A 27,555-nucleotide genomic window follows, 5' to 3' on the forward strand; every position below is an offset into this window, starting at 1 on the left:
GTGTGTGTGTGTGGGGGGGGGGGGGGGGGTTCTGTAAATCTTACATCGAAAAAGTTAAAGCATCACTAAAAGTACTGTTTCTCTATCAAGGCATGTAAGATCATCTTCAGCCATGTCAGCATGATATTGTCAGTATTTACACAAGAGCAGTTTGCTACATTGAACAAGTTAGGACAACCCATCGCAACCCATGGCATGGAAGAAGGAGAAGAGAAAAAAATTAAAAATAAAAACATCTCCACATATGTAGGAGTGATATCTCTGCCGTGGTAGTTGGTAAGATATCCACTGATTATACCAATCTCATTTCAAAGTTATGATCTGGACAGCAAAGATAAAAATATGAGGGACCTGGAGCTTGACATGCAAGTCATTGCACATGATGGTTGCCACATGAAGTGAACAAAGTCAGAAGCTCAGTCTGCTGATGACAAATGTCTATGCTGGTACCCAGTAGAGTTCAAGTCCCACAGTGATCCATATTTGTTGTCCTGTTAAACTGGACAGCACATTCCACAAACAAAATGCTAGTTATGACCTCTAGTGGCCATTACAGTAACAGCTTTTTCCTATCTTAAAGAAAAGCTATGATCACATTTAAAGTAAATCTTCCCTAGAGTTTCTCATTCTGGGAAAAAAAAATAAATAAAAATTCAGAGCAGCTTGATCTGTGAAAATGAGCTAGGATGCAAAGCAGTGGAAGGAAGCTACATGCAGCCAAAAGGCATAGACTTCAAAATTTGTTTAAAAAAAAAAAAAAAAAAAAAAAAAAAAAAAAAAAACCCCACTCATTTATATTGAATAGTTTAAAAACTGATTAAAGACTGTTCCCAGGTCTGTCAAACAGTCAGTAACTCCACATTGTTGTTTTTTTTTGTAGTAATATAATTTTAGGACATGTTACTGCAGGCTGGGTCGTGCAATTTAAGTGCAGAGACGACAGAAAAAGACTTGCATTTGTTGCATGAGGCTAACAAACCTATTGCAATGAGACACTCTGGAGGAAGAGGGGGGAAAAGGAAAAAAAAAAAAAAAAAAAAAAAACCCATACATGAATTCAGCTTCTCCAGATTTCAGTTTATTTGTAATTAAGAATACTCCTGCTTCTGAGGCTGATAGTGAATCCTGCCTCCTCTCCAGACACACAGGTAATAGGCCATGCTCAGACAGCCCACCACAGACACAAGCAGGACAGCTGCCACCAAGACAATTTTCCACACCACTGATTCTTCTAGCTCTTTGTCTGAAACAAAAAGTAGAGCTCAACTAATGCCTGGAGTCTGGAATAAGGAATCTAGCTCTAACAAAGAAAAGCAAACGAGCACTATTGATGTCATGAACATAAACACATTACTGTTACCCACCTTGTTCCTTAAAAACATGTGGATCTGGAGTAGTCGGCACATTCTGCTCCTCTGCCATTAGCACTTTTGAGGGAGTGCTTGGCCACAGGCTCTCCTCTACTCCCTGAGACTGTCTATCAATCTCTTCATACAGTAGCTCGTCATCAGGGATGATCCATTTGCCCTGGATGTATCGAGGAATGCCTGTAAATTTTCAAGAGGATGACACACAGGACGGTGTAGGGGAACAGGTGGAGTATTCTTCAGCTCAGAAACAACACTCATCTTATCTTACCAGCTTGACCAGTTGATGCAGCTAAAACAGCCAAAAGCACAAGCTTAAACACAAACATGGCTGTACCTACTAATGGTTGGCTAGCCTTTGCCTCTTATGTGGGCACCTTATCTGTGGAATTGGCATCAGCTGTGTGTAGCTCTACAATCAATCAAAATAAATGACCACAAGCAGGCTCTCAGATCACCTGGTCTGCTGTGCTTTTGAGTGGTTCCACTTCATTGGCTAAACCATCTCTTGAATTACACCCCTTTCGTTTTAAAGCAGCAGGAGGTTGCTAAGGAGGTGGAAACCTGCATAAAGAGCAAGTCCTTATGCTGGTGTTTGAAATCCCCGTGTATGGTGAAGCGGAGCCGTCCGTCATCGTTTCCAAAAGTGCCTTTCTGACTTAATCGATGGTGTCAGTGTTTTTACAGTTTAAGATGAAAACAGCAGGGAAAAAAAGAAACTTGACAAGGATTTGACAATTATATGATGGTACTTAATGAAACAGACAAAAGTACGTTTCTATTATTCTATAATTTATTTCACTGAAGATTTGCCATTTTTCCTCATTCTCCAGTGTTTCAGAAGTTATTGCATTGTAATGAACTGAACAGTTACTGTCACATGAAAAATATTCTCCAACTTGAACTTCAGAAAGAACTGAGCTCGAGGACCCCCCCCCCCCCAAAGGTAAGGCTGAAAATGTGACTCACAGAACTCATTTTCGAACACATAAGAAAAAAAAAAAAAAAAACGTTCAACAATCATTCCTTTTCAACATGGGATCATTAAAACACAGTGAAGTTTTGTGTAAGTGAAATATTAAATGTCAGACGTGCGCACACATACATATCCTATATGCAACGTAGGTGTAGCAAGGTTTGTTGGTTTTATTGTGGCAAAAGTAAGAGTGTAATTAGTAATCTATTCAGGCTTCAATACTGTAGCCTACTCTGACTTCACCTAAAAATCTGTGCTTAAGTGGATAAAAAAATATCCAAAACTACACACACTTGAGCCCTGAGCACATGTGGTGATCAAGGAAACTTGATTATCAGATCTACTGAAAAGATCCCATCAGTTTTCGGTGCCAGCATGTAATAAAAAAATGGTCACTGATGCAGCCAAAGTTTTCACAACCTCCCTTTCAGCATATGTCTCTCCGTGACAAAGTGGACCATGTCCTTCACAGCGAGAGAGAACATGGTGTGACCCATTGAACTACACTTATTGTTAAAGTGATGGACATGTGACAAACAAATGCAACAACAACTAATTCTGATATAGTATGTTCCCTTTTGTCTTAAAGTAACAGCTCATGCATAGCCCAAGCTACATTTTGTCTCAGGTTTCACTTTTTTTTTTTTTTTTCCAGAATATTAAAAACATTATGTAACCACATACACCTTAATTTGCAAAGCTCATATATGCACACAGTGCCTTATTTCCCTTGCATAGTTTGGCATGAATTCTGTATAATAATTAGAAATGCCTCAGCAACAATATGCAGGTAATAAATGCATTTCTAAATGTAACTACACTGATCTTCACAGGTATTTGAGAAGTGCAACACTACATGTAATGTATGTCTGCATCAAGTATGGTGGGTAAAATTTTATCGACAGTTATAATGTCCATAACACACCGTTTCAAAATAATCAATAATCAGGTGGGCCACAAAGCATCATCTTTGCTGCCAAGATGTTTTAAATGTAAAAATTTTCCCGATGAAAAGATGTTACAGTTCTACTCTACAAAGATGTCTGACTACAAAATTGGTGACCAACAGCATTAGGTAATGGTGAGAAAATGTTCAAAAACGTTCAAGTATTCTTAGTTTGTTTAAACCGTGTACTGTAAGGTAGAATAAAACAACGGTAAAGTGCATTAGAAGATGCTCTTAAAACAGCTTTTTGAATTAACAGACTCTTTGTTTTAAAAAAGAAGCAAAAAGCTAAAATGTACTTAAAGTAATTTGGACTACGTTAAGGTAAACTGGTTATCACAGTACCACTGAAGTGAATTTAATATCTTACGATCTGGACATGAGATGACGGCTTGCAGGGCAGAGAAATAGCACAAAACTGTAGCCCATGAGGGAAGTGCAGGATATCATGTCTGTACTCACACTCACAAGAATCTAACAGTACACTGTATCCCTGAAGAGAAATACAGCTTTGGTACTATTACATTCCTATTTAAAAAATGTTGTTGGTGTTGCCTCCCAGATTCCCCTGAGGGATTAAAATTACAGATACCAAGGGGGATATTTCACAAAGCAGGATTTCACTTTCAACATCTTAACCTGGTTTTATGTATTTTACAATTCAGAAGAAAAAGAACAAAGACTAAATGTGTCTTCGACTAACTGTGTTATCTTACTGCATGAAATCCTTCTGTTCACATCTTTAGTGCTTCACAGCCGATTTGACTGCTCAAAGTGGACCAGACTGACTTCTGCTCAGGAGGGGGAGAGCCTGTCCAGCATGGTCCCTTATTTGTCCTCTCCCTCATTGTAGACTTTTCGAAGGCTGGAGTCCAGCAGAAAATCCACTGACCTATACGGGACAGAGAGCAGACACGTGATTGCGCATAAGATGTAGGCACAGAAGCACAGAAACTTCATTTTTTTTTTTTTTTCATCAAAACAAAATACAGTTAATTAAAAGTAAATTCATCATCTGACATAGACCAGTTTAAAAGAAAAGTTGCGTATTAAAAGATCTAATTTCTTTAGATGAGGTGGCCAAAACAGCTTTGGCTGCATACAGGTGTGAATTAATTGGACTTAATAATAATTATTAATAATTGTATTATTATTATTATTTTATATGGCAGATATAAACTAGACTAGACAAGTGCAACCCTAACCCAACCCACCCAGGCTTGAGCTTACACAATGAGCAATTGACATAATGCATGTAAAGAGACAAAAACAACTTGTGCCAACCTGTCTATGGGAGTAATGATGAAAGGGATGGTGGAGAGGCCAATAGCAGTCGTGGTCCATTTGCGTACGGGCAGAGGCCACTTTGTAGTTCTCTTCAGTAGATAGAGGGAACCAGCACACACACGGTTAATGGTGAAGCCCGGGATGATGACAGAAGCAAGAGCCTGCCACACAAATGTGTCTACCACAGCTACAGCTACCCGTGTCCTCTTCCCTGGGTTGTCCCCGTGAGCCTTCAGGAACAAACGGAGGATCAGAAAGAAACAATAACAGCTTTCACAATGAGGTCTTTTGTGATAATACTCAAATAAAAGATATCATTAACTAACAACCTTAGACTCTAGAGGTGGCACTACTGAAAGTTTGAGATTTGAAACTTCATGCATTTGTTACAAATGTTAAATTGGTCTTTTAGACAATGAGAAAGCACTTCATCCTAACTATCACAGAGACTCATGGGTACCATAGCTATGCTTACAAAATTAAAAACATGTCAATTCAAACAATACCATCTAATAATATCACAATTGAATAATTTCAAACCTTTCTTTGTTCTGCTTTGATTATTTGGGGATATACAGAGTTTCTGTGATCAGCTAAGGTTCCCATTGTTTTTAGTTTGTGGTCCCTTCTTATAACTACATTGAGACCAGTCCAACCAAAGAGTGGATTTTCTTGTTTTAACAATTCCTTGTTCTAAAGCCTCAAAGTCTGAAAATGCATCCTATAAATAAATTAATATAAACTTCCTTCCCTTTTAGGAATAATTAAGGAATAAAAGACGTATTTCCTGTGTAGTCAAATTAAAATTTGAACATGTGATTCATAATAAATGAAACATAAACCATGTCTTACCACAGCTGCCTTCTTCCCTTTGTCCACAGCATCAGCTGTAACATATGCAGTGGCCACTGCATAGCTGCCCCAAACCAAACTCACTGGCACCAGAGCGCGGAAGGCCTCCCCAACTTCATTGGCATAGCCTATAGGGATAGTAGGAACGACCTATCAAACTGTGGAGCAGGTCTGGGTCATTTGCCATATATTGATTTTTTTCACTGCACTAAAATTGTAGTTTTGGTAATTTTAACTTTACATTCTCTGGTTTCCACCACATATATCATAAACCTTAAAAGCACTTCACTGGCATTGCCCTGGAAAAAAATGCAGGGAGCCATTTTTAATAACAACGCAATATTCATAACCATCCTCGTGGGATGGCTCAAATGTTTTTGAAGTTACCTGTGCTGCACTGCATGTAAATCACTTGTAAAATTAACTCCAGTCACACAGGGAGCATTATCTTTGGTTCAATGACAATGGAACCATTCGAGTGTAGCGGAGTTAAATTCTGCTGCTGCTGTACGCCTGTCTTACCAGCACTGCTGGCAAAACTGAGCCTACTATGCAAACACGACACTTTGTAGGAAGTGATGAAGGTGAAAACGTTGCGGTCAATGACACAGAACTTTGAATAATAATTTACCATTTACCATTAAATAGGTAAGACACAATCATAAGAAGTCATTGTAGTTCATTCATTTTTGTTTTGAGAGACAATAAGCTAGATCAGTACATCCCAACATGATGTAAAATTCATATGAACATATGTTTTAACACTGTCGAAAAAACATAAATGCACTATTGTGGAATAACCATTCACACTGAGATGCACAAATTCAAATGTCTGACTGTTTCAAGAATTTAATTTAAATTAATGAGTGAACCATTCTTTCCCAGTGCAAATATATTAAGTACTTCAAAAATAAAAACATGTAGTAAACATCAATTTTTATGGCAGAGCATCATGCCCAACTCAGCCCGATGATCATGAAGTCCATTCCAGTGACATAATATTCAGGCAACTTACATTTCAGGAATAAACTATGCAATACTATGGACATTTTTGAACATATGTCATACACCTTGATTTATGAAAAAAAAATTATCACAGAATAAACCTTTTAAGTGAAAAGACAATTTAAAGGAAAATATTATTACCATTAGTCATATACTTAAATGCTGAAATTTACTGAAAAGCAAAGGCAAAGGATTCAAAACACCGGAGCTAAATATTGGTTTTGGAGCTACTGAAGAATTTATAAGGTGATAAGAGCTCCATTTGTATTATAAAGTATGATAGCAAAGGGAGTCTAGAAAAGATTATATTCTAGAAGGGGATTTAGTTAATAACGCACTGTGAGCCAATTCACTATTTACCCTGTGCCCAGAAAGGCATCAAAGTGTCTTAAGAAACTGTCCTCGGAATAAAAGACAATTTGGGAGCGCTCCAATAATAATGACTGACAGCTAGAAAAGAAGAAATGTGTAAATGATCATATCATATCAGATAAGCGGGTGTCTTAAGTGTAGTCATCTACAAGGACATCAGTTTCTATTGTTAACCATGAAGTGTAAACATGTGAATCTATAAAAGTTGAGACTCGTTGTGCTAGTAATCCCTCCCATGTATTAATTTACATAGCTGAAAATACCTATGCCAATGAATGACTTTGTAAACTGCTCTGGATGATGGCAAAATTTTTACAGAAAGCAAAAGCTGCTATGTTTCTGGTTAAATCTGTAATAATGTAGTTTATCTACAGTCGTTAAAAAAAAATTATCAAAACAATCAACTGTATCCAAAATAAGCCCATACATTATTCCTATTGAATGTTTATATCTATGAACAGCACTTCTACGATGCTTCATAATCTATTCTGAGCTGCCAGTCATTATCAAAAGGGTTCATATTCACAGAATTATTATTATTATTATTATTTTTTAAGGAGCAGGATTAAAGGAGCAAACAGATGATGATGATGATGAGACTGACTTTGAATGGACGTGTGGACCGGAGTGCCCTTCAGATCAGCACTGACCCCGCTGTTTGACTGAGCGGAGGGCGACACTCAGATGTTTCCTGTTGTGTCATTGTGTTTCTGTCTGATCTCGCCTTCGGGCGTTTCTTAGTGATTTGTGAGTCACTGCCTCGACTTGTTTAACAACTATCTTTATTCAAACAAGACTAACTGAGCTACAGGGGAAACCCTAACTGACCAAACGCGTTGGAAATAGCGTGGACGATGGTTTTATAGTCCAGTTTTAGGGCTTCGATATACCGTGATGGCAAAACGACCTTCAGCAGCAAAGTTTGCTATAAATAGATGTTTAAAAACAGTAGTTAGCATTAGCCGCTACTAGCTAACGCACAGCTCCAGGGTCGTGATGGCTTCACGGTGTTTCTCCGGTCGGTTTACACTCCGGTCAGAATGAACTACCGCAAAGAGCAAAATGCAACAATACGTACCAAGGAAGCGGACCCACGTATCGCGATAAATGTCGACCGTTTTGCCCGGCTGTTCTTCGGTGGTGTCCATGTTTCCCACCTTTACAACTTGCTCCGGTGCCACACTACTGCACGCACCTTGGCCGATTTCAGAAAAGCCGACACACAGGAGGAGCCGTGAAGGGGGCGTGAGTTCCACGGCAGCATCCAACCGGTCGTGATGTGTAGTTCGTGGACGCTTCGTTCATTTTGAACTAATTTTTTTCAATGAATCGGGAGTAACAAGTCACATATAACGTGTTTTTATTCACTACTCACACTTCAGGAAATACAATTCATCCCTTCTTTTTTTCTATAAGTTGTCAGTCAGCTTCTGTTCGTGCAGAAGATAATAATCCTGCTGCAAGATTAAATATTCTAAAAATCACAACCCTCACAATGTTTTAAAAAACACTGTGGGGATTATCAAAAGGTAAAAAAAAATACAGCCTACAGTCCTCTACACTCCACACGAATTATTTTTATTAAAGCCTTTCAGCAAAACAACCAATGGAAAGCTCACATTCTGATTGACAGTCAAAGTGACCAATGGGGATGAGCCGTGTCAGACAGCGGGCCAATGAGAAGGCAGCGGACGGCCCAGTGAGGTGTGTATCGCTCTAACGATGGCGGCCGCCAGCAGCAGCGAGCATTGCAGGGACTCCAAGTCTTCATTCAGTCCAACACCCTGGCCGAAGATAATGCCGTTCAAACCACACTGGACATTCGCTTTTCTTATCCTCGCCGTGTGCCGGTGCTTTGCCGACAGCGATCACGAAATGGAGGAGTTTCTGAAGCGGGAGTATTCCCTCTCCAAGCCATATCAAGGTATCTCTCCCGTCACGGCAGCCGGTTCACAGGGACAGGCTGAGGGGACGGATGTTTCCGGAACCATACCTACAGAAATGTGCCCGAGCTCTGTTTCTTTGAAGTATTGTTTGTTTACAGCGTTTACGTGCCTCAGGTGTATGTTGTGCATTTAATACTGGCAGTATTGAAGATCTCTATTCAGTCTCTTTTCATTCAAACAGACGTTTTGTCGTCAAACAAAGGGTTGTATTGTGCTGTGTCAGCTGTTGCCATGATGATGATGGTGGTGGTGGTTTTGTGTGTGTGTGTGTGCGCGTGTGTGTGTGTGCGCGCGCGCGCGCTCAGGTGTGGGATCCTCAGGCTCCTCCCACTGGGAGCTGATGGGGGATGCCATGGTAACCACGGAGCAGGTGAGGCTCACACCTGACATGCAGAGCAGACAGGGAGCGGTATGGAGCCGCATGGTGAGTACACACCGTGCACGTGCAGGTTGATCCCCGCAGCTAACATTTACGGTCCTGTTCTTATTTACACCATCCATCGGTTACGTGTCTATAAAATGTAAACATGTAAAATGTAAAAAAAAAAAAAAAAGAACTGCCTTTCTATAACTCCCCACAGCCAGCAGTGAAGAGTTTGGACCGAAAGATAGTCAGTTTGAAAACAATAAATCCTTCTATTATTATAAACGGACTATTTGGCATTTTGGAAATCTCCAAAATACATATCAAACATTTGCCGAATTAATATTCAGTATCCTGGATCAGATGCGTACGTTTAATTTGGTGGCTGTATTGAACCACATTCAGGTTTTGTCAGTTCTTCGGCTTCTTCGCAGGAATGGAATTGCCTGAAGACCTCTACCATGCTAAATCCAAAATTTAGGGTTCTCTTCTCATTTATTCCACAAGTCTTCTCTGAGTACACAGTAAATTTCACAGCTTTTTCAACTTCCTTGTGTTTCTAGCCTTGCCACTTAAAAGATTGGGAGATGCAGGTACACTTTAAAATTCATGGGCAGGGAAAGAAGAACCTAAATGGGGACGGGCTGGCAATTTGGTACACCAAGGAGCGTATGCAGAAAGGTAAGTTTTATTGATTAAAAGATACTTTTTATCTCACGAGAACATTTAATGTTATACATTGTTAACCTCCCATCATCTTATTTTACAGGCCCTGTATTTGGAAATATGGACAATTTCACTGGATTGGGTGTGTTTGTTGACACGTATCCCAATGAGGAGAAACACATAGAGGTATGCTACTGTGGTACTGCCAAGATCTCATCTGTTCTGTGGAAGTAAAGGGTTAATGTGCTCTAGCAGGTTGGTGTAAAGGGCCTTCATTTGTGTTCTTTTCTGTGTCCATTTGGGGATAGGCACAGAAGAAGAGATATACTCCTCGCACACAGGTAAACATCTTTAGATCATATCAATCCATGTCTAACTTCTTCGCCCAGACATGCTTCTCTGAATTAAAACTAACCTTATGTTTATATTTATAATGTGCTTTGTCTGTGCCATGTATATATCTGTCACTAACTGCAAAGAATTATTGTCCTCTACTTTCCAAAAAATAGTTGGGCCAGGTCCAATTAATTAAATCTCTGCCCAAATCACAGATTTTCTTCATCAAATCAAGCAGTGAATTGAAAATAGAATATTAGTTATTGGGATACTTCTAAATAGAAACCTCTCAGTTTGCTTAGCACTGTAAAGATGTAAATGCAATTCCTGTTAAAACTATTTCTGCACATTTCCAGGTTTGCCTCTCAGTGCTTTAACAGCATGTGATAGACTATTCCACTTTTATTATCTTTTTTGTTTCCCACTGTGACCACAAGAGGATCTTCCCCTTTGTACTGGCCATGGTGGGAAACGGTACCATCAGCTATGACCACGAGCGGGATGGCCGACCCACAGAGCTGGGTGGCTGTAACGCCATGGTGCGCAACCTCAAACATGACACCTTCCTCTTCATCCGATACATCCGCCGCAGGCTTACGGTGAGAGACATAACACAATAACACTACATGGTGCTTGTTGAAACTACTTCTTATCCTCAATTGCTATAAAGTGGGTGTTTATTGAGAATAGTCTTGGAGTTACTCAAAGGGCTGTGAACGTTTGGATTTATAGGCCTTACACATTGTTTAACAAGATGGTTCAACAATGAAACAGTCCCTCCTATGTCTCTCCAGAGAAGTAAAGATAAAATCTGTATATGAAAATACCAGAAGTCATTGCTATTATATCAAATTCATCAATTAATTATGTAGTATTTCCTATTGGTGAATAGATGATCTTAGTAAAATGTAAATTTAGGATTCAAGAGTGTGGACAGTAGCATCTTAATATTCTAAACTGCATCTCTATTGTTCAAGGATCACTGAATTATCTATATAACCTTGAATGAAAACAAAAACGATTGTAAGAATTGTTTATCCTTGAATCATCTTTAAGGTTTTCCTTATCTAGTAGACCTGCTTTTGGGAATAGATCATTTTTATTCTGCAACCTTCTAAAAGTCACTGTAGCTTCCTGATTGCATCTGTTCCTCAGGTGATGATAGATATAGACGGGCAGCATGAGTGGAGGGACTGCCTGGACATACCTGGGGTGCGACTGCCCCAGGGCTATTATTTTGGAGCTTCAGCCATCACTGGAGATCTCTCAGGTAAACAGTTGTCGCCATCTGACTGCTGCACTTCAAACACCACTCTGACTATTTCAACCCTGTCTCCCTGAACTCACAATCCGATATATTTACTCACAGCACTAACACTTACTAAACTGTGGAGTTTTCATTGTCATCTGTTTTGATTAGTATGATGTGTGAATTCGATGATTCTGCTTTTCTGTAGAAACTCATTTTTTCTCCCCCTTTAGACTATTATCTTTCCATCTTGAAAGTATTTTTTCTGTGAATTTGCACCGACAATGTGAGACACTTTAATTCCATTTAATAATTAATACCATTTCAGTTTTTTCTTCTCTCAGTCAAAGTACCTTTCCTGATTCCTGTATTACAGATAACCATGATATAATTTCGTTGAAACTCTATCAACTGACTGTGTTGAGGAGCCCAAAGGAGGAGCAAGAGGAGAGTGAAGATGAAATAACCATACCAAGTGTTGATAACATGGACCTGCTCAGGAGTAAGGCATATGTTATTGTTATACTACATTGAATTCTCTGTTTCAATGCTACATATCACTTTTCTCCATATTTTCTCACCCCGACTGTCATACCCCCATCCACCATCTTTTATTATCTCACTTAATTCACTCTGCCTTCTCCCTCCGTTTCTCTTCCAGTGGGTGACACCGAAGAGGGGATGAGTGGAATAGCTATTTTCTTCACTGTGCTCTTTTCCATGCTGGGTTGCATCTTCCTCATTGTCATTGGCCTGGTGGTGTACAGCCACTGGAATGAGAGCCGACGCAAACGCTTCTACTGAGGAAGAGAAAGATGGGAAATGGTGACTGTGGCAAACTACTGAGGTCTGTGGACCCAGCTGCACAAAAGAGAAGTGAGACTGCTGTTGGCCAGCAGAGCGCAGCATCCTCTTTTATCCTGACAGGAGGTGGAGGTGATGTGTCATCTACTACACAAAGCCATTCTCCCAACTTTGCCATTGGTAGTCATGAAGTGGTAGGAAGACTTTATTTTAAACTTTGTCCTCGGCCCTCGCCTGACATAAACCAACCCGGCCTTACCATCTCCACCTTGGTACCCCTTACACAGTGAGCCTGCAGTACAATATATTACATAACTTGTTGTGAGCAGCTGCATTTTATATTTTGTTACCTTTCGCCTCATTTGACAAATATAAAAAAAAGGAAACATTTATTTCGCTGTTGCTGATTTTAAGGCTTTGAGAAACTAGAGAAATATATATAAATATTTAAAAATCTAATTTTCTTATTCAAAACTCCAAATAACACTAAAAACCACTAATGACATCTTGAGTGAACAAAGATGCACCTCTGCTCTTCTTTGCATTAGAAAAGTGTTGCATTTTGAGTGTGTACACAATATAATATGCTGTCTATTCTTATCCTGTAGTTGATGTAGTATGCATGACATTCATCAAGGTCATTTTTTATGAATTCTCCAAGCTACCCACTTTTGTAGTTTACAATATGCTTGAAGTTTGATGTGTTTGTGTGCTGAATATGAAAAACTGACCTCTGCCTCATTGGTGCATGTGCTGATAGATTTGGGTGATTCAGGGAGATATTTAATTTAAAACCAAATGGATTTTAATTTTTGAGTTTTTATTTAAGCAAAACCGTTGCTTATATTTTAGCAGTGAGTCCCAGGATTTATTGTGCATTTGAGAAAGTGGATCAAATTTCCTGATCAGTTTACAAATTCCTTGAAAGATATTTTAAGTAGAGTACATTGAAATTTCAGATATGAACCTTTGCACTCGAGGGAGGATTAAGGATAGATGAATAGAATTTTTATGACTACTACTCATTAATCACTGTTTTTTTTTTTTTGTTTTTTTTTTTTATGTTTTCTTGAATCATCCAGCTCGTGTTTTTGAGCATTCTGGTTCGGCCTCAGGCTGCTGGCCAGCTGTTATTGACTCACTCCCATCTCCTTGAAATGATTCCACGCCTCATGTCAACAACATATGTGGGCTTTGTTTTTGATTGTGCAATTTGTGAGGAACTTCCTCGTTTCCTGGAACCACTTTAACAGCCATCCTGCTGCCTTATTTATTATTCTATAATTTGTTGTTTTGTATGAAAACTGTGCCTCGTTGATCATTTAGTGGCTCACCAGTGACATTTCATTACCTTTTTATCTTGTGTATTTCTCCGGACCTGTTTGGATTGCCTCATTAAAGACCTACACTGATATTGTTTATGACCTCTGGGTGCGATGATAACACAATAATAGCTCTTCATGTAGTTTAGCAATCTTTCATAGCTGGAGTAAAAAAGTATTTTTTTTTTGTTTGTTTGTTTTTTTCAAATATATTCATAAAAACGGAAACCTCCATGATTAGCCTTTTTTGAACTTTCAGGACAAGTTATTTAGACTAGGATGTGCTTCTCACACAGTTGTCTGACAGTTCTCATGCTGAGTTGGGGGCATCATTTTTATTCCAAATTGCTCAAGATCAATCATTCTTTTAGCTCACAAGGAAGCTATTCCTTCACCACGTTTTCCTTATGTTTAGTACAAAAGAACTAGGTTCTGCAAATTGTTACTTGTAGTTCAATAGATGGATTCAGGGGATTTTAAATAAAAGAGTCAGTCAGTTCAGTGCCAATTTTTGTTTTATTAAAAAAATAAAGTACAAATGATGACCCAAACAGTACACAGCAGACTTTTTACTTAAACCAAAGCATTCTTATTTGTAATTCAGTGCTTTACTTTTTTTTCCCCCCTCTCTCTCTTTTTCGACTTTACTCACGTTGGCTTGTTTGAAATTGCTAGGAAAACAACGTAGAAACAGAGTGGTGTGTTTCAGGATACTCGCTTCCTTCTCGGTGTTTCTCGTTGTGGCATACAAAACCACAGCTCAACCAACGTATTATCTATGGTTGAGGAGAAAGTAGTTTCTCGTTTACTGGACAAAACAATCTTTTTTTTAACAAGTTTAGAGTTGAGGGGTCCACAAGTCATTTCTGTATTAACCTAATGTGTGCTGGTCTAATGCAAGCTGACTGTTCCATGTTAAGGTCTTTCATATGCGTAATATATATTAAAAAAAAAAAAAAAAAAATGTATAGTAACCATGGATGGAAAGGCGACAGTTTAATATTCAATCAGTTAAAACTCAGGAAGATGGAAGAAGAAGAAAGCTGTTGTTTAAACTGCAAAACCCAACACATCAAATTATTGCAACAAATATGCGGGATGGAAAATTTTCAAAGAGACCATAACATATCAAGTAAAAGTTCATCCAACAAAAAGATATATTCAGCTTTTCCATCAGCTTATACAACCTAATAATGCGGTTTATTCATACATCAATGGTAAAAAGTGTAAGTGGTTGAAGGAGCAAACAAGAACAAGCCTGCACAAGGGAAAAAAATGATATACAAAGTAGAATGGCTTTTCAAATCAAAGCCCCTCAGCTGACACTGAAGCACACATTCATCACATCACTTTAGGAGCATTACAGCTATATATGGTTTGTTTTAGTTTTTTAGCATTTTTCAAGCATGTACAAACCAATTGATGTAAATTACAGTACAGTACAGTACAGTGCAGTGCACAATTACTGAGTTATATTGCTTGTACTGGTGCCCACAGATGAGTGATGGAAAAAGGTTAGAGAGGGGCTGCAGCATCTAATAGTAGGTTTATGTTGTTGCATAGCCTAGTTGACTAGTTCACTACTTGACACTACAGAGATGTTTGATGCGTTAATTACAACAGACAGTAAAGCATGACACAACTGCTTTGGCTTTATGAGATTGGTGGATCTGAAACGTGTTAATTTCAAACTCAAGCGCTGCTTGTATAAGTAAACCCTGAGAGTGGGAAACCAAATAGGCTATTATCATGCCAACAGCCACGCACACAAGCACACGCGCTCACACACACACACACACACACACACACACACACACAGACGTAGTGGTGAGAACAGATGATCTGTGAAGCATGAAAATATCAGCAACTTTGGTAGGTTAATCTGCTGACACCTTTGCATGGGTGAATGTGCCCTCCTGTTTCCAAGGGCACACATGCAAAGCAAAGAAGAAAACAAAAACAAATAGCTACAGCGTTGGCTACCATTTCAGTTACCATGACAGAGCCTGGGGTGGAAGGTTGAATTATAGACCACATATAACCAACAGAGCAATGCAAAAACCCCTGTCAGCCTAACATGCAAATGTGTCACATAAGAAAGAACAGTTGTCACTGGATAGGGAGGGCAGTGGGGGCATGGAGGGAAGTCGCATCACACACCTCTGTTGAGGTTGACAAAACAAAAAGGCAAAGTTAGCGCCTATATAATATTTACAATCAGTTATTGTTTTAATATTTTGCCTCAAAATGAAAGAACATTCACATCCAAGCACTCACCTTGTTCAGAAGGTGGATCTTGGCAACTGTAGCTTTCAATGAACAGCGCAGAGCTGACCAATAAGTTATTGAAATGCAAGGATGGACAGTTTGTCCACAGTTGATGACTGATATAGCCCTTCATCTCAGTAAACATGTGAAAAACCAGGGAGGCATAATAGTTGTTTGGCAATGGAAAATGTATGAACCTTTAGTTCAATCTGTCATTCATTTACCACCCTCTACTGTTATTTTGTCAACATAAGTAGACATATGCAAAAAAAAACCAAAAAAAAAAAAAAACAAGACAGCACCTCAACAAAAAGGTTATGAAGCAATCTCTTGTTGGGATTTTATTTTTGTTCTCCTACACAAAAACAAAATTGGATGAAACAGAACCAGACCATCAAAAACTAAAATGATACTTTTTTTTCCATTTTTATATCATGCCTTTGAGTAGTTTATCTAACTAACTAATTGCAACCAGACCCACAGAACAAGAACAGGGCGAGCTCAAATTCAATCTGATCTTCACAAATTCTATCAGTGCCACAACTAACTAGGTACATACTATTTTGGAAATTCAACACAACCACCTCTTACATACTGAATCTAAATTCAACTACAGAACATCTGACTGTCTCAATCTTGTGGCTTTAAAATGTTTAGAAACCACATCCTTTTCCTCACAAAGCGTGCACACTTTCTCGGAAGAAGCTCAGATACTGTTTTCTGTTGCTACAGTCACTACCCTGATCTGAAGCAATCGTTCTGGCAACAGCATGAGAATTATTACCATTCAAAAGAAACCCACTTCACTACGACTACTCTAGTAAGGCAATAGCACATCTGTTCCCATACACAGAGGCTATATTTTACTGTGCAATTACATGATCAAGACATTTGCTCCCTAGAGATACAGCAAGGCAGCTTGAGGTGTGTTGGTCAAAATAAATGTCTTCTATTATTTCCTCTAATGGTGTGCAGTCAAACTCACAGTGTAACAGCACTTCTGAAAAGGTCATTGTCATGTTAGTATGGCTTCATATGTACACAAGCCAACACAAAGACTGCAAACCGTACACTAGTTAAGTAAAACAGGTATGATTGATTAGGCCTATTTAATGAACATGAAACAAGATCTCTCATTTGTCCATTTAAGCCTTTTGCAACTGTGCATTTATTTTGTTTCACTCTGTACCCATTTGCTGCCCCAGGCCTCTTGTACTTGTTTCCCAACATAGTAAGCACTCTAGCTCGAACAGACACAAAATAACACAACCACAACTAGAACATATCTGTCAGCTGGTAGTCGTAGGAAAGAGGAAACACTTTCATGGGCCTCTGAGCTGCCTCAGACCATTTATGTGCAGAGCCCAGCACCAATCTTGTTAAGCCAATGTATTCCATTGGTGCTGAAAATAAAGACAAGCCAAGCATTTTTACCATCTGAATAAATACATCCAATAAAGATGAATTGTTAGCATTTACTCGCCTAATTTGGCAGCTGGAGATCCATGTTTAATATATGTGGATATTTTGAAAAGCCACAGTACTTAGTTGGAGTTTGTAAAGTGACAATTTGATGTTTGAACTGTTATTTGGACATTTAATGGGCTCTTACAGTGACACCCTAACAATCAAGTTTGACATTGTGAAAGTGAAAAGGGCCAATCAGCAGCAGTACTGTGTGAGCATGTGTGCTTATATGAGGCAGAAGGACAGACCTGAGTATTTACACAGCATCATAGCAGACAAATAAAAAGCTGTTTTTGAAAACTAAACATTCACTGACCTATCATTTACTTCTTGCCTTGCACAGACTTTTATCTTGGGAGAAATAACATTTATGGTTGTTTTCCTGTCTGATAACACACTGCTGGACTGCTATGCCTTAAATTCATACTGTACACTGAGCAGTTAATCACAATAGATTCTGCAGCTGTGCCATCACTGACTAGCTTGCAGAGCAACGCCTGGATTCACCTCAACTTACACCCACCCTCTAATGCCAATGGAAAATACCACTGCAAATCCCTCACACTGCCAAGAGCTACAAGAGTCACAGAGAGCCAAGACAGCTAACTATCTTTCAGCACCATAAAACAGCATGGCTAGCATGGTCATAATAACACAATGAGGCAAGATCAGGCACATCTGAGCTTAAGCCTCAGTCAATTTCTATATCTTTAACATCTATGTATGGAGCTGTAGCCATTGTAGCCCACTGTGATGTTGTCAAACAGCTGAGCTAAGCAAGGAGCACAACTGCTAAAAAAAATAAAAAATGCTAATTAACTCAAATACAAACACAGAAATTCATGCCTCATGCAAAAACAGTGCTTTAATTGTTAATCCACCTCAGTGCTGGGAAAATATTTCTACGGGGTACTACAGAACAGTACTACAGCAAGATATACACACAAAAATCATCCCTACTGCACAAAAAGAACCATTTTCATTAATACAAACTTTAGCAGCCCCTGTCAGGAGCTTTGTTGCAATTAATGCTGACACCTGTGGCATTTACTGAAGCACAGCTGGTTATGAAATGAAAAAAAAAAGTACATCCTTCATTATTCACATCCAAACTATATACTGAGGAATATGCTCAGTTCACAAGGCTTTTGATTCAATACAAAAATTGTGGCATAGCCCTCTTGGAGTTTTCGATCAATTAAATGCAGTCAGAAAACAGAGTGGTGAGATCACGTGCATACAATCAATAAATCATAGAAAGCCATTCACTCCTTTCTTACAGTCATGCCCACTGGTGACCAGAGAGCCGTAGAGAGCATTATATGGATATCAAAAAGGAAAAGGTGCTGGAGGGAGGATGTATGTTGGAAATAATCAAGAGACAATACAAAAAAAAACTTGGACTCTTTCCTGTCTCTGTCCATGCTGTGGGGTTTTATTCGCTCCCCACATCTAGATGCAAAACGTTCTACAGAGACCAGAGGTCTCTGTAGAACGATGTCAGCTCTGTAGGCCTCAGAGCTGACATCACCATGCAGCTGTGCCCTAGATGTCATAGCACACAAACAAACTCTCATATACATACAGCTTTGGGGATGACAAAATGTGTGCTCTTATTAAGTCAGTATCATCTTTAGTTTTCAAGAGGTTTGTTTTTAACTCCTTTTTGTGATCACTGCAGGGACAGAGGAGAAATTCTGTTGACCACATTGGTATGCTCCAAGCTGAACATCCCACCAGTGGTAAAATGTCAGATGGAAAGATGGTCAGAAATGCTCTGACCAGCGAGAGTGCCGGGACAGATACAGAAACATGCTGGCAGTGCTCAAGGACAGGCCTGGAGTGAGAGTCAACTCTGATTTCAGTCACAAACAATTGCTGCCTTCTCACTACCTGCTCACATTCTTTGACTCATCACAAAGGAAAAAGATACCAAATGGAGCATCAACATGTGTTTGCTGGTTTCCCGTTAAGGAGAAACAAAGCAAAAATGAAGCCAGGAGTTTGCCCACATAATGTGTTATTCATCTTTCTTAATCGGAGGCCATTAAAGATTAGTTATCATAACCGTCTCAATGTCATGCCTATTTAACGCGTGGAAATCACACCATGTGGTCTCCCGTGCTGGTGCTGGCAGTCTGGTTGGGTGGTTTGGAGGTACGCTCCTTTGCTCTGAAGGTTTGCTGCTGATGCCCAGAGCAGCACTCCCCATCAGTGACCTTGCACATCCTGTGGTCCTCATCACTTTCTTCCTCAAGCCCAGAGCCCTCGTCTACATCGAGCTGGCAAACACACACCTCAATCCCTGAGTCGCCAGTCACATGCCGACGCCGAGTGATGAGCTCCTCATCCTCTTCTGGTGGTATTGCGATTTCCCCTTCCAGACACTGTGCTTGGACCTGCATTGACACTGCTTCCTGTTGTGATGGTGAGCCTGAAGCCTGACTGTCTGCCCCGTGGTCTGCCTCAGCAAGGGGCTGTGGCACTGAGACAATGTCTGGCTGGCGTGGTTGTGGAGGGAGTGCTGGAGCAGGTTCTGGAGGGTTTTCAGAATAAGGGGGGGGTGGCGTTGGTGGATGGCCTACCACCTCTTCATAGTCAGGAAGCTTGCAGTCATTCCAAAACCCTAAGAGTCAGCAAATATACAAGCTTTAGCTTTCAACTATCTTCCATACCTACGTCTAGTGCTGTGCAATATGGACAATGTATATTTCAATAATGATATACATCACAATATATTATTTTTTCTTACATTTTTAGATATATATATATATATATATATATATACATACATACATGAAATTAATGCCAATTTCTCTTATCTTTTCGTCCTTTATTTGTAATACACATTTTATAAATAAAATGAGAACACAATTAAAGCATAATAAAAAAAAAAAATAAAATGCAAATATCAAATGGACAAATAATTCAAAATATCTGGTGCAACCTGTTTTATGTAATGCAATAAAGTGCAAACAAATAAGATAACTACAGTATTGATAACATAATTGAGTTTCAGTTCCTCCTTTTCGGCACCACTTCCTCTTTGTGTTCTGTTGGTTCTGTTTCCACTGTGCTCTCCACCACTGCCATCTTGTCTACATCCATGCTCCCCTAGCAGTGCCGTAAATGAATCCTTGCAGGTGCAGTTACATTAGCTGAGCTAACCCAGTAGCCCACAGGTTCAAAATTACGATATAAACAAAAGAGGATTATATCGTACGGTAGACATTTTATGTCACACTACAATATATACCGTAATATCGCACAACACTACCTACATCCATACAGAGTTCAGTTGCTGATTTGCATTTAAAAAATTCCTTTATACTCCTCATTTAATAATCTTCATTCAAGATCTATCGTTTTAGACACATTTCAGATTCAAGTATCTAAAAGTTATGATACAAAAAAGGTATGGCTATCTTTGCTGGGGACCTCTAATAATTTACAATAGAGAGGAATGGAGGTTGTGCATTGACTTCATTGATGGCCTCTATAATATTTTGTGTTAGTATGAAAGGATCACCTTTCTTATATGCCAAAAATCTATATAACCACCATGGAGAGTACTCACTGGGAGTCAAAGCAAAACCTAGGGTAAATGCAGGTCTCACACAATTACACTTTGTTTATGACGAATTCCCCAATAGAGTATTTTTCTATGGGTTAGGGTTTGTCCATTTCACAAAAGAGTTCTTCATACCAATGTAGCAACAGAAACAAGAAGAAAGCAGGAAAATATGGTGTTTCTGCACTGAAATGAATACCATCTATGAGACATGTGCCCATTAGCGTTGCAGGTTTAAAGCTATAATTTTAGAGGGCATACCCACAAAAATGTAATATGTGGAAAGGTCTTATCACTATGTTTCCCATGGTATCAAGCAGGGAGAGTTACAAGAGTATATGTTGCCAGGGTATCTGTGTGAGTCACTGTCTGTGTATACTCTCAGCCAGAGTTGTGTTAACATTCTTGACATTATGTCAAGCATGTTTGCTGTGGGCCTGAGAGTCTGTGTGCATCTTGTTTTACTTCTGTTTGTGATATTAGTGGGCGTAATATCATGTTTCAGAGAAGCTCCACAGAGACCAGTGACATTAGGGTGGCATCTTGACCATTTGCTGTCCATCCACAAACATCATTGTCGTGATACTTAATATGCTTTCAGGCAATTTGCAGCTGAGTCTCTCCCCAATAATGGGGACGGAGCTTGTGGGTCAGAGTACAGATATGTAGACCCCTCATTGGCAGGGATCAAAGTTCAAAGTCCAGGCCCTTACCTCTGGACATAGGGTGTAAGCAGGGTTCAAACGTAATAACGTGCATAAGGGCAGTCAAAATTAATGACAGCTAGCCTCAATTTGCCCAATAGAGGAATAAAGTGATCCAAGATGACCTTGCTATGAAATCGAAGCCCTGTGCTGAATAAAGGTCAAAAGAGAAGCCCATAGGAAAAGCTAAATGAAGTTTCTGTGATAAAAAGCTTATCTTTGCTAACAGCACAACAATCCTGTTTGTAGATCCCAATCTGCATTTTTTACAGATATCCATCTGAGAATGCCCTCCTCATCTCATGGATTGTATAAAAAGCAACTATCACGGCATTCATAGGCCAAACATAAAGCTCTATGTTGACATAACACTGACTACACAATAACAGGAAAATGAAATTAAAACTAATGTCACTAATGTCATTCTGGAAAGCATCTTTAATGTCCCCACAGTAAACAAAAAGATGACTCACTCAGATTAAGAGGTGGAGGGGAGATGAAGGAACTAGAAGCTCCTTGGTAAGCCATGAGGCTGATTTCACGTTGACGTTGCTCCTGCTGCAGGCGCATCTTAACCCTCCGGTGTCGGTAGGCACAGCAGCAACTCAGCATTATGATCAAGGTCCATACCAACCAGAACCCTATGAAGGGGAAACAGATTTGACATAATAATGTTATCATCATGACCAAATTAACTGGCCAACACGTTTCCTGTCTTAAAACCAAGAAAAGGTGGTGAGGAGGATCTTGGTCTTCAAGCGTATCTCATTTTCATTACAATAAAAAGCAGTACCTATTTGTACTTAAAAGGATGTCTTTAGTTTAATGCTCAATTAAAGTAAATAAAACACTCCATCTATTTTAATTGTGCAACTACTCAGTGGTTAACTGCACTGAAAAGTGAAAATTCAGTGGAGATTACAAATAAAATTTTAGTATGTGACTTAAATAAGAGCTTAGGGATAAAAGAGAAACAGTTGTACTTACACCACAGCTCATAGTAGTAGGTGCAACACTCTGTCTCTCCACAGCAATACCCCATCTCACAGCGGTACTGTTCATTGTTTACTCCAAAACAGAACTCCTTCGCCTTAAATAAACACAAGAGCCGATGGTCAATAAAACAAGTAAATAAAGAAATAAATAGCGAGCTCTTGATAAACTGACCTCTTTAGCTTTTGTTAATTGTCCCCTCGGTGTCACTGTGATGAACTTAATACTTTCACTTCACTCGGTTAGTTAAGATGTGTATGCGTTAATGTGATAAACACACACCGAAACGCGGCACATTCACAATGATAAATGTAAACCAAACGAGGCAGAGGATGGTGAAAGTGATCAGAACACAAACTTGGGCTTTTAATCGAGGAAATTTATTTAGATTTCAATTACTTCAAGCGACATCGTATATTGAAATAAAGTCACTACAGCTCCCTCCTCCCCTAAGGTTAAAGTGAAAATGTGAAAAAAAAGTGTTTTGTTTGTTATATATTTCCATATTGCTGTTTTTAACGGGAAACCTGTGACTTTATCTGAAGAGCAGGCTCCGGATGGCAGCCCAGCCTGGCTAGCTAATATCAACAACTGTGGATAAACAGTTTGCCGGGTATCAGTTAGCAGCGGCTAACGGTAATCTCGAAAGCTTTGAGAAATTGTGAAATGTTGGTAGACAAACTAACTCTGGTTGTTTTTAAACATGCAGCCTTCTGTTTTTTAACCAATTAGCCGTCGAAATATGAATAAAAACTTTGGCAAACTGACGTCATCCTCTGTGCTTCCTTTGTGGAGGAGACAAAAGGGATCGGCCGAAGGCCTTCACCCTGCCCAGGAGCCGCGGCGTCGGCTACAGCGGACCACCGGTCCGAGGAGCGTGAGCGTGGGCTTACCTGCACCAGACAGGTCCCGGTACAAAGAAGTGCTACAATGGATCCCAGTGCTTTCTGCGGCATCTTTCTGGGTTGACTGCCGATAACACGGCGGGAATCATATAGCAGTTGGTCGAACAGACGACTAGTCGAGGTGGCTACAAGTGGTTATTGCGGGTTATCAGTCCGGCCCCGTCCGACTCGTCGGGGTTTTGGCAGCTCTGGACTCAGCTACGGCCGCGTTAGCAGCTCCAAACGGCGGCTGCAGCCGACTGGTGGAGGCGCTGCAGGGCTGCTGGGAAAGACACGCGATTTCACATAAGAGGGGTTCAAGTTCAAAGAGGAAAAATTATGATTTAAAGCCCCTGTTAGATTTTTTTGTGTTTTTTGTTTTTGTTTTGTTTCTTACATAGCGCGAAGCATTGGTTATTGCTTTAATTGACTTTTAACACTCAAACAGTCACGATCTCAATTAATTGTTCTTTAAAAGTTATAAATATCGTTCTTTGTTGCGATTAACACTCTATGGCAGCTAAATTTGGAACAGCGGAGTAGCTATCAAATTTATGAAATGTAACGCACTACAAACTATTAACTTAATTGCACTTTTTTTAATAACTTGTTGCCTCCATTTTATGAATTCGTAAAACGCAATATTGTAAAAGTTATTTTATCTCATATAACAATACCAAGCATTAGAGTGATTTATTTATTTACTGTACATGAATTTGTGTAGAAAGACTACAAGTAATTTGTGTGGTACATTTAAGGACCTCCGTTTTTTTTTTCCGGTCCCTCGTGTGTCAAGGTTGTTTACGATGACGTCACGGTCTCCTTGGAGACGGAACTTGACAGCAGTTCAGCCGGGAAACTTGGTCAGGGGATGTTAATCCGCTCAGCCTGACCAAGGGCCGCAATACCAACACCTGAGGAGACATGGTGAGTCATCACACTTATCGTAGCAGCTTCACTCTGTAGAGCTGTGTGTAAATGTGGACATTGTCAGATAACAGTGGATGTCAGGGAAAGTTAGGTGGGTTAGGTAGGTTATGTACTGCTTTAGGCTTTAAAAGGTTGTTGTTTTTTTTATGTCAGATGACGTCAACAACAGGTTGGCACTGAAGGAATTGCTGATAAGATCACTGAAAATGTCAAAGATCAGGCAAGTTGTAGTGATCAGAAAATAGAAACTGGGAGTTAGATCTCATGTTGGCAAGCAATTAAATCTTATTCATGTAGCCCATTTCAAAATAGAAGTTGCAACATGCATCACACGAGAGACACGAAAGAAGAAAAGGAATGAATAAGACAAGAAGTGACAAGTTCATGATCCACAAGTGATATAAGTTATTATATCAAAAGAAAGCCAAGGAAAATAACACAGTTATGAGACTGTTTTTAAAGGTGGGTACTGAAATATGATTCAACTATTATTATGTGTATAAATTTTCTCATTGATAAGGAATTGTGTAATTTTAATTCCCATTTGAGCTCAGTACGTATGTTATGGCTTGCACAGCACAGTGACAGCATTTCTATATTGTTGAGCCAAAGTCTTCCTGAACACAAGCCAGTCTTTGTGGCCATGTCTAATCTTGGCTTGACAATGAGCACTTTTGGCCTGCTGCTTGTGTAGGTCACCACAAGCAGCTAACCGCTAAATCCTCATGCTCAAGTAGATTCTTGACTGTTAAACCTCCTGCACATACATGCTGGCGTTTGAAGACTGGATTCCAGTGGCTCCTGTCCAACTGCTTAAATCTAAACCTTTACTTGATACAGCTAAGATGATTCCTTTGTGGCGAGGCTCACAGGTTCCCATGTATACTCAGGGGTAGACAGTAACATAGCAAATTTACTTCAGTACAATACTTAACTTAATACTTAAGTTGAGTTTTGAGTTTTAAGTTTTACTTTTTACTCCACTACATTTCTATTGATGCTCTCGTTACATCATGGGATGTAAAGTAGAGCTAGCTAGAGATGTGTACTTCATGAACGATTTGAAGTAAAGCACAGTAAACCACCACCCCCCAACCCCCTGGAGACTAGATTAGACCCCTTCAGAGATCTGTTCTTTTAGGGCCTTTAACTGAAGACATTTTTTTAAGCAAACACTTTTGTAATTTATACGTACGCAATATTTTGACAAAGCAGTTTTTACTTGTATTGGAGTAATATTTCACAAGGAGTATTTTTATAGTACTTTTACTCAAGCAGTGAAGTTGTGTGTGTATACTATATCATCTTGAAAGCTGTTGCTGGAGCTCATCACCCTTTTAACTTGTCCTCTGATCCATCTGCAGGGCCTGTTGTCCATTCTTCGGAGGCTGAAGCAAGCTCCAGAACAAGAAGTGCGCTTACTGTTGTTAGGGCTAGACAATGCTGGCAAGACCACTCTGCTGAAGCAGATGTCAGCTGAAGATATCAACCACATCACCCCTACTCAAGTACACATTTAATGTCTTTAATATAAACAGATACAGATCTTCGGATAGAAATAAATCTTTAGATAGACATTTTTCTTCATTTTAGTTTCTTGGTCAAACCATGGATTAATCCATCTGTAAGTATTAAACAAAGCATTAAGCATCCATGTAACCTTTGAACAGGGTTTCAATATAAAGAGTGTTCAGTCTTCGGGCTTCAAGTTGAATGTTTGGGACATTGGAGGTCAGCGCAAGATCCGCCCCTACTGGAGGAACTATTTTGAGAACACTGATGTGTTGGTAGGAGCTGTTTGTTAGATTGTTACAATCACCAGAATTAAATAGATTAACTAGTCTCATATTGCATTATCTAATATGTAATTATCAGTTTAACATATGTGACTGTATTGTTTTCAGATATATGTGATTGACAGCTCAGACAGGAAAAGATTTGAAGAGACCAGTCTGGTGAGATTTGATTCCCATTTTCCTCAAAGGGTGTGATATTAGTCATTTCTCTTGAAATCACTGATATGTAAACCCCACAAATTCTACTTTTAACAAAACCAAAGGTTACAAGGATTATTCAATTTCCAGACACAGACTATTGATTATGCTGCTGATGTGTGTGTGTGTGTACTTCCAGGAGCTGGCTGAGTTGCTGGAGGAGGAGAAGCTTGCTGCTGTGCCCCTGCTAATCTTTGCCAACAAGCAGGACCTGATGACAGCCACCCCGGCCTCTGAGCTGGCAGAAAGTCTCCATCTGCACACTATCCGGGATCGCATGTGGCAGGTCCAGGCCTGTTCAGCACTCACTGCTGAGGGCGTTCAGGTGGCTCACAGTCTGCAAACAGACAACTCACATTCACAAGCAGAAAGAAAAAGTTCCAGTCACAGGGTGGCCCTAATTTTGCGGACAGTTTGATAAATCATGATTAATGGAGCAAATGATCAGTTATAAATAAATATGAAATCAATACCAAATGATAATATCGTCATAAGCTGTACATGCTACATTAAGGCTCACTTACTAACTATCACTTAACAAATATTTATTGTAGTGGTTTGCTGACTTTGGGTATGAGGGAAATTTGTTATGCACACAAAATTAAAATGTGTTGACAGTGAGTGCAGACAGCTTATGATGCAGAAGAGGACATTCAATCGGCAATGAAGTATCACACAGACCTTATGAATTATTCCAGCAAAACCCCATTGTGGGATTTTTATTTATTTATTTATCTTTTGTTTGTTTTCAGGATGGCATGACCTGGGTTTGCAGAAACATAACCTTTCGGAAGAAATAATTCAGGAAGCAAAAGATCCTTGAAAAATTGCAGTTGCACTTTTGAGCCATTTGGTCATTTCATGTCCAGGACAGGAAGATGGCAGATTTGTTTAATGTTTAATGCTTGTTTAATCTCACCTTGACCATTTCGTCTTCACTTTGCACTGTGAAAAAGTAGAAACTATTGATGCATATCTTGAGATGTAAATAATTTATAAAGACTGTTTTATTCAAACTGCTGTTTCTACACATTTTTTTTTGTAATACAGCACTTTTAATGTCAAGGTATACTCAGATAAATACTCTGTATTTGGTGTGAAGGACTTGTGGCTGGTAGGCATAAGATGTCTGTAGGTCTCCTTAGTCAGAGCTAGAGGGCAGCCTTGCACTAGTATTGTCTCTTACAGGCTAATGCATTTTTAATTCTCTGCTTTCCATCAGTGATGTGGCATCCTGTGCCATACTTGATTT

At 39.4% G+C, this 27,555-nt stretch overlaps 4 protein-coding genes across 7 annotated transcripts; 2 read left to right on the forward strand and 2 right to left on the reverse strand.

Moving 5' to 3' along the window:
- Positions 1-2,945: 2,945 nt before the first annotated feature.
- mtfp1 (mitochondrial fission process 1) lies at positions 2,946-8,013 on the reverse strand. Its single transcript, XM_029516109.1, has 4 exons — positions 7,884-8,013; positions 5,429-5,556; positions 4,574-4,806; positions 2,946-4,181 (listed from the first exon to the last, which is right to left on the reverse strand). Exons 1-4 carry the CDS (start codon positions 7,951-7,953, stop codon positions 4,118-4,120), a joined length of 495 nt encoding a protein of 164 aa, XP_029371969.1. The 5' UTR covers positions 7,954-8,013; the 3' UTR covers positions 2,946-4,117.
- A 525-nt stretch (positions 8,014-8,538) lies between these two features.
- On the forward strand, positions 8,539-13,989 carry lman2la (lectin, mannose-binding 2-like a). 3 transcript variants are annotated; one of them, XM_029516486.1, is made up of 9 exons: positions 8,539-8,729; positions 9,057-9,175; positions 9,679-9,796; positions 9,885-9,967; positions 10,090-10,122; positions 10,555-10,716; positions 11,273-11,387; positions 11,743-11,885; positions 12,045-13,989. In XM_029516486.1, exons 1-9 carry the CDS (start codon positions 8,603-8,605, stop codon positions 12,168-12,170), a joined length of 1,026 nt encoding a protein of 341 aa, XP_029372346.1. In that variant the 5' UTR covers positions 8,539-8,602; the 3' UTR covers positions 12,171-13,989. The 3 variants fall into 3 exon arrangements, with proteins under 3 accessions (XP_029372346.1, XP_029372345.1, XP_029372347.1); XM_029516485.1 differs by having other exon boundaries at positions 11,743-11,868; positions 12,028-13,989; XM_029516487.1 differs by lacking the exon at positions 10,090-10,122.
- wbp1 (WW domain binding protein 1) lies at positions 13,990-23,655 on the reverse strand. The gene is made up of 4 exons (XM_029516488.1): positions 23,389-23,655; positions 22,490-22,592; positions 21,976-22,143; positions 13,990-19,853 (listed from the first exon to the last, which is right to left on the reverse strand). The coding sequence occupies exons 1-4, from the start codon at positions 23,449-23,451 to the stop codon at positions 19,330-19,332; spliced, it is 858 nt and encodes a 285-aa protein (XP_029372348.1). The 5' UTR covers positions 23,452-23,655; the 3' UTR covers positions 13,990-19,329.
- Positions 23,050-27,287, forward strand: LOC115052409 (ADP-ribosylation factor-like protein 3). 2 transcript variants are annotated; one of them, XM_029516489.1, is made up of 6 exons: positions 23,050-23,131; positions 23,291-24,306; positions 25,674-25,817; positions 25,980-26,096; positions 26,214-26,264; positions 26,443-26,994. In XM_029516489.1, the coding sequence occupies exons 2-6, from the start codon at positions 24,304-24,306 to the stop codon at positions 26,719-26,721; spliced, it is 594 nt and encodes a 197-aa protein (XP_029372349.1). In that variant the 5' UTR covers positions 23,050-23,131; positions 23,291-24,303; the 3' UTR covers positions 26,722-26,994. The 2 variants fall into 2 exon arrangements, with proteins under 2 accessions (XP_029372349.1, XP_029372350.1); XM_029516490.1 differs by adding an exon at positions 27,056-27,287 and having other exon boundaries at positions 23,115-24,306; positions 26,443-26,628.
- The last annotated feature ends 268 nt before the right edge of the window (positions 27,288-27,555 follow it).

This window comes from Echeneis naucrates, chromosome 12, assembly GCF_900963305.1.
Source record: "Echeneis naucrates chromosome 12, fEcheNa1.1, whole genome shotgun sequence".
Classification (NCBI taxonomy): domain Eukaryota; kingdom Metazoa; phylum Chordata; class Actinopteri; order Carangiformes; family Echeneidae; genus Echeneis; species Echeneis naucrates.

Bases quoted from the DNA above. Each gene is read 5' to 3' on its own strand.
- mtfp1 (XM_029516109.1), bottom strand. From the start codon at position 7,953: ATGGACACCACCGAAGAACAGCCGGGCAAAACGGTCGACATTTATCGC. The intron at 4,807-5,428 runs GTAAGACATGGT...TTGTTCCTGAAG, and splicing joins AAGGGAAGAAGGCAGCTGTG to GCTCACGGGGACAACCCAGG. The intron at 4,182-4,573 runs GTTGGCACAAGT...TGTCCCGTATAG, and splicing joins ATCATTACTCCCATAGACAG to GTCAGTGGATTTTCTGCTGG.
- wbp1 (XM_029516488.1), bottom strand. From the start codon at position 23,451: ATGCCGCAGAAAGCACTGGGATCCATTGTAGCACTTCTTTGTACCGGG. The intron at 22,593-23,388 runs GTAAGCCCACGC...TGTTTATTTAAG, and splicing joins CCGGGACCTGTCTGGTGCAG to GCGAAGGAGTTCTGTTTTGG. The intron at 22,144-22,489 runs GTAAGTACAACT...TCCCCTTCATAG, and splicing joins CTACTACTATGAGCTGTGGT to GGTTCTGGTTGGTATGGACC.
- LOC115052409 (XM_029516489.1), top strand. The intron at 25,818-25,979 runs GTACACATTTAA...ACCTTTGAACAG, and splicing joins ACCACATCACCCCTACTCAA to GGTTTCAATATAAAGAGTGT. The intron at 26,097-26,213 runs GTAGGAGCTGTT...TATTGTTTTCAG, and splicing joins TTGAGAACACTGATGTGTTG to ATATATGTGATTGACAGCTC.
- lman2la (XM_029516486.1), top strand. From the start codon at position 8,603: ATGCCGTTCAAACCACACTGGACATTCGCTTTTCTTATCCTCGCCGTG. The intron at 9,176-9,678 runs GTGAGTACACAC...TTGTGTTTCTAG, and splicing joins GAGCGGTATGGAGCCGCATG to CCTTGCCACTTAAAAGATTG. The intron at 9,797-9,884 runs GTAAGTTTTATT...CTTATTTTACAG, and splicing joins CAAGGAGCGTATGCAGAAAG to GCCCTGTATTTGGAAATATG.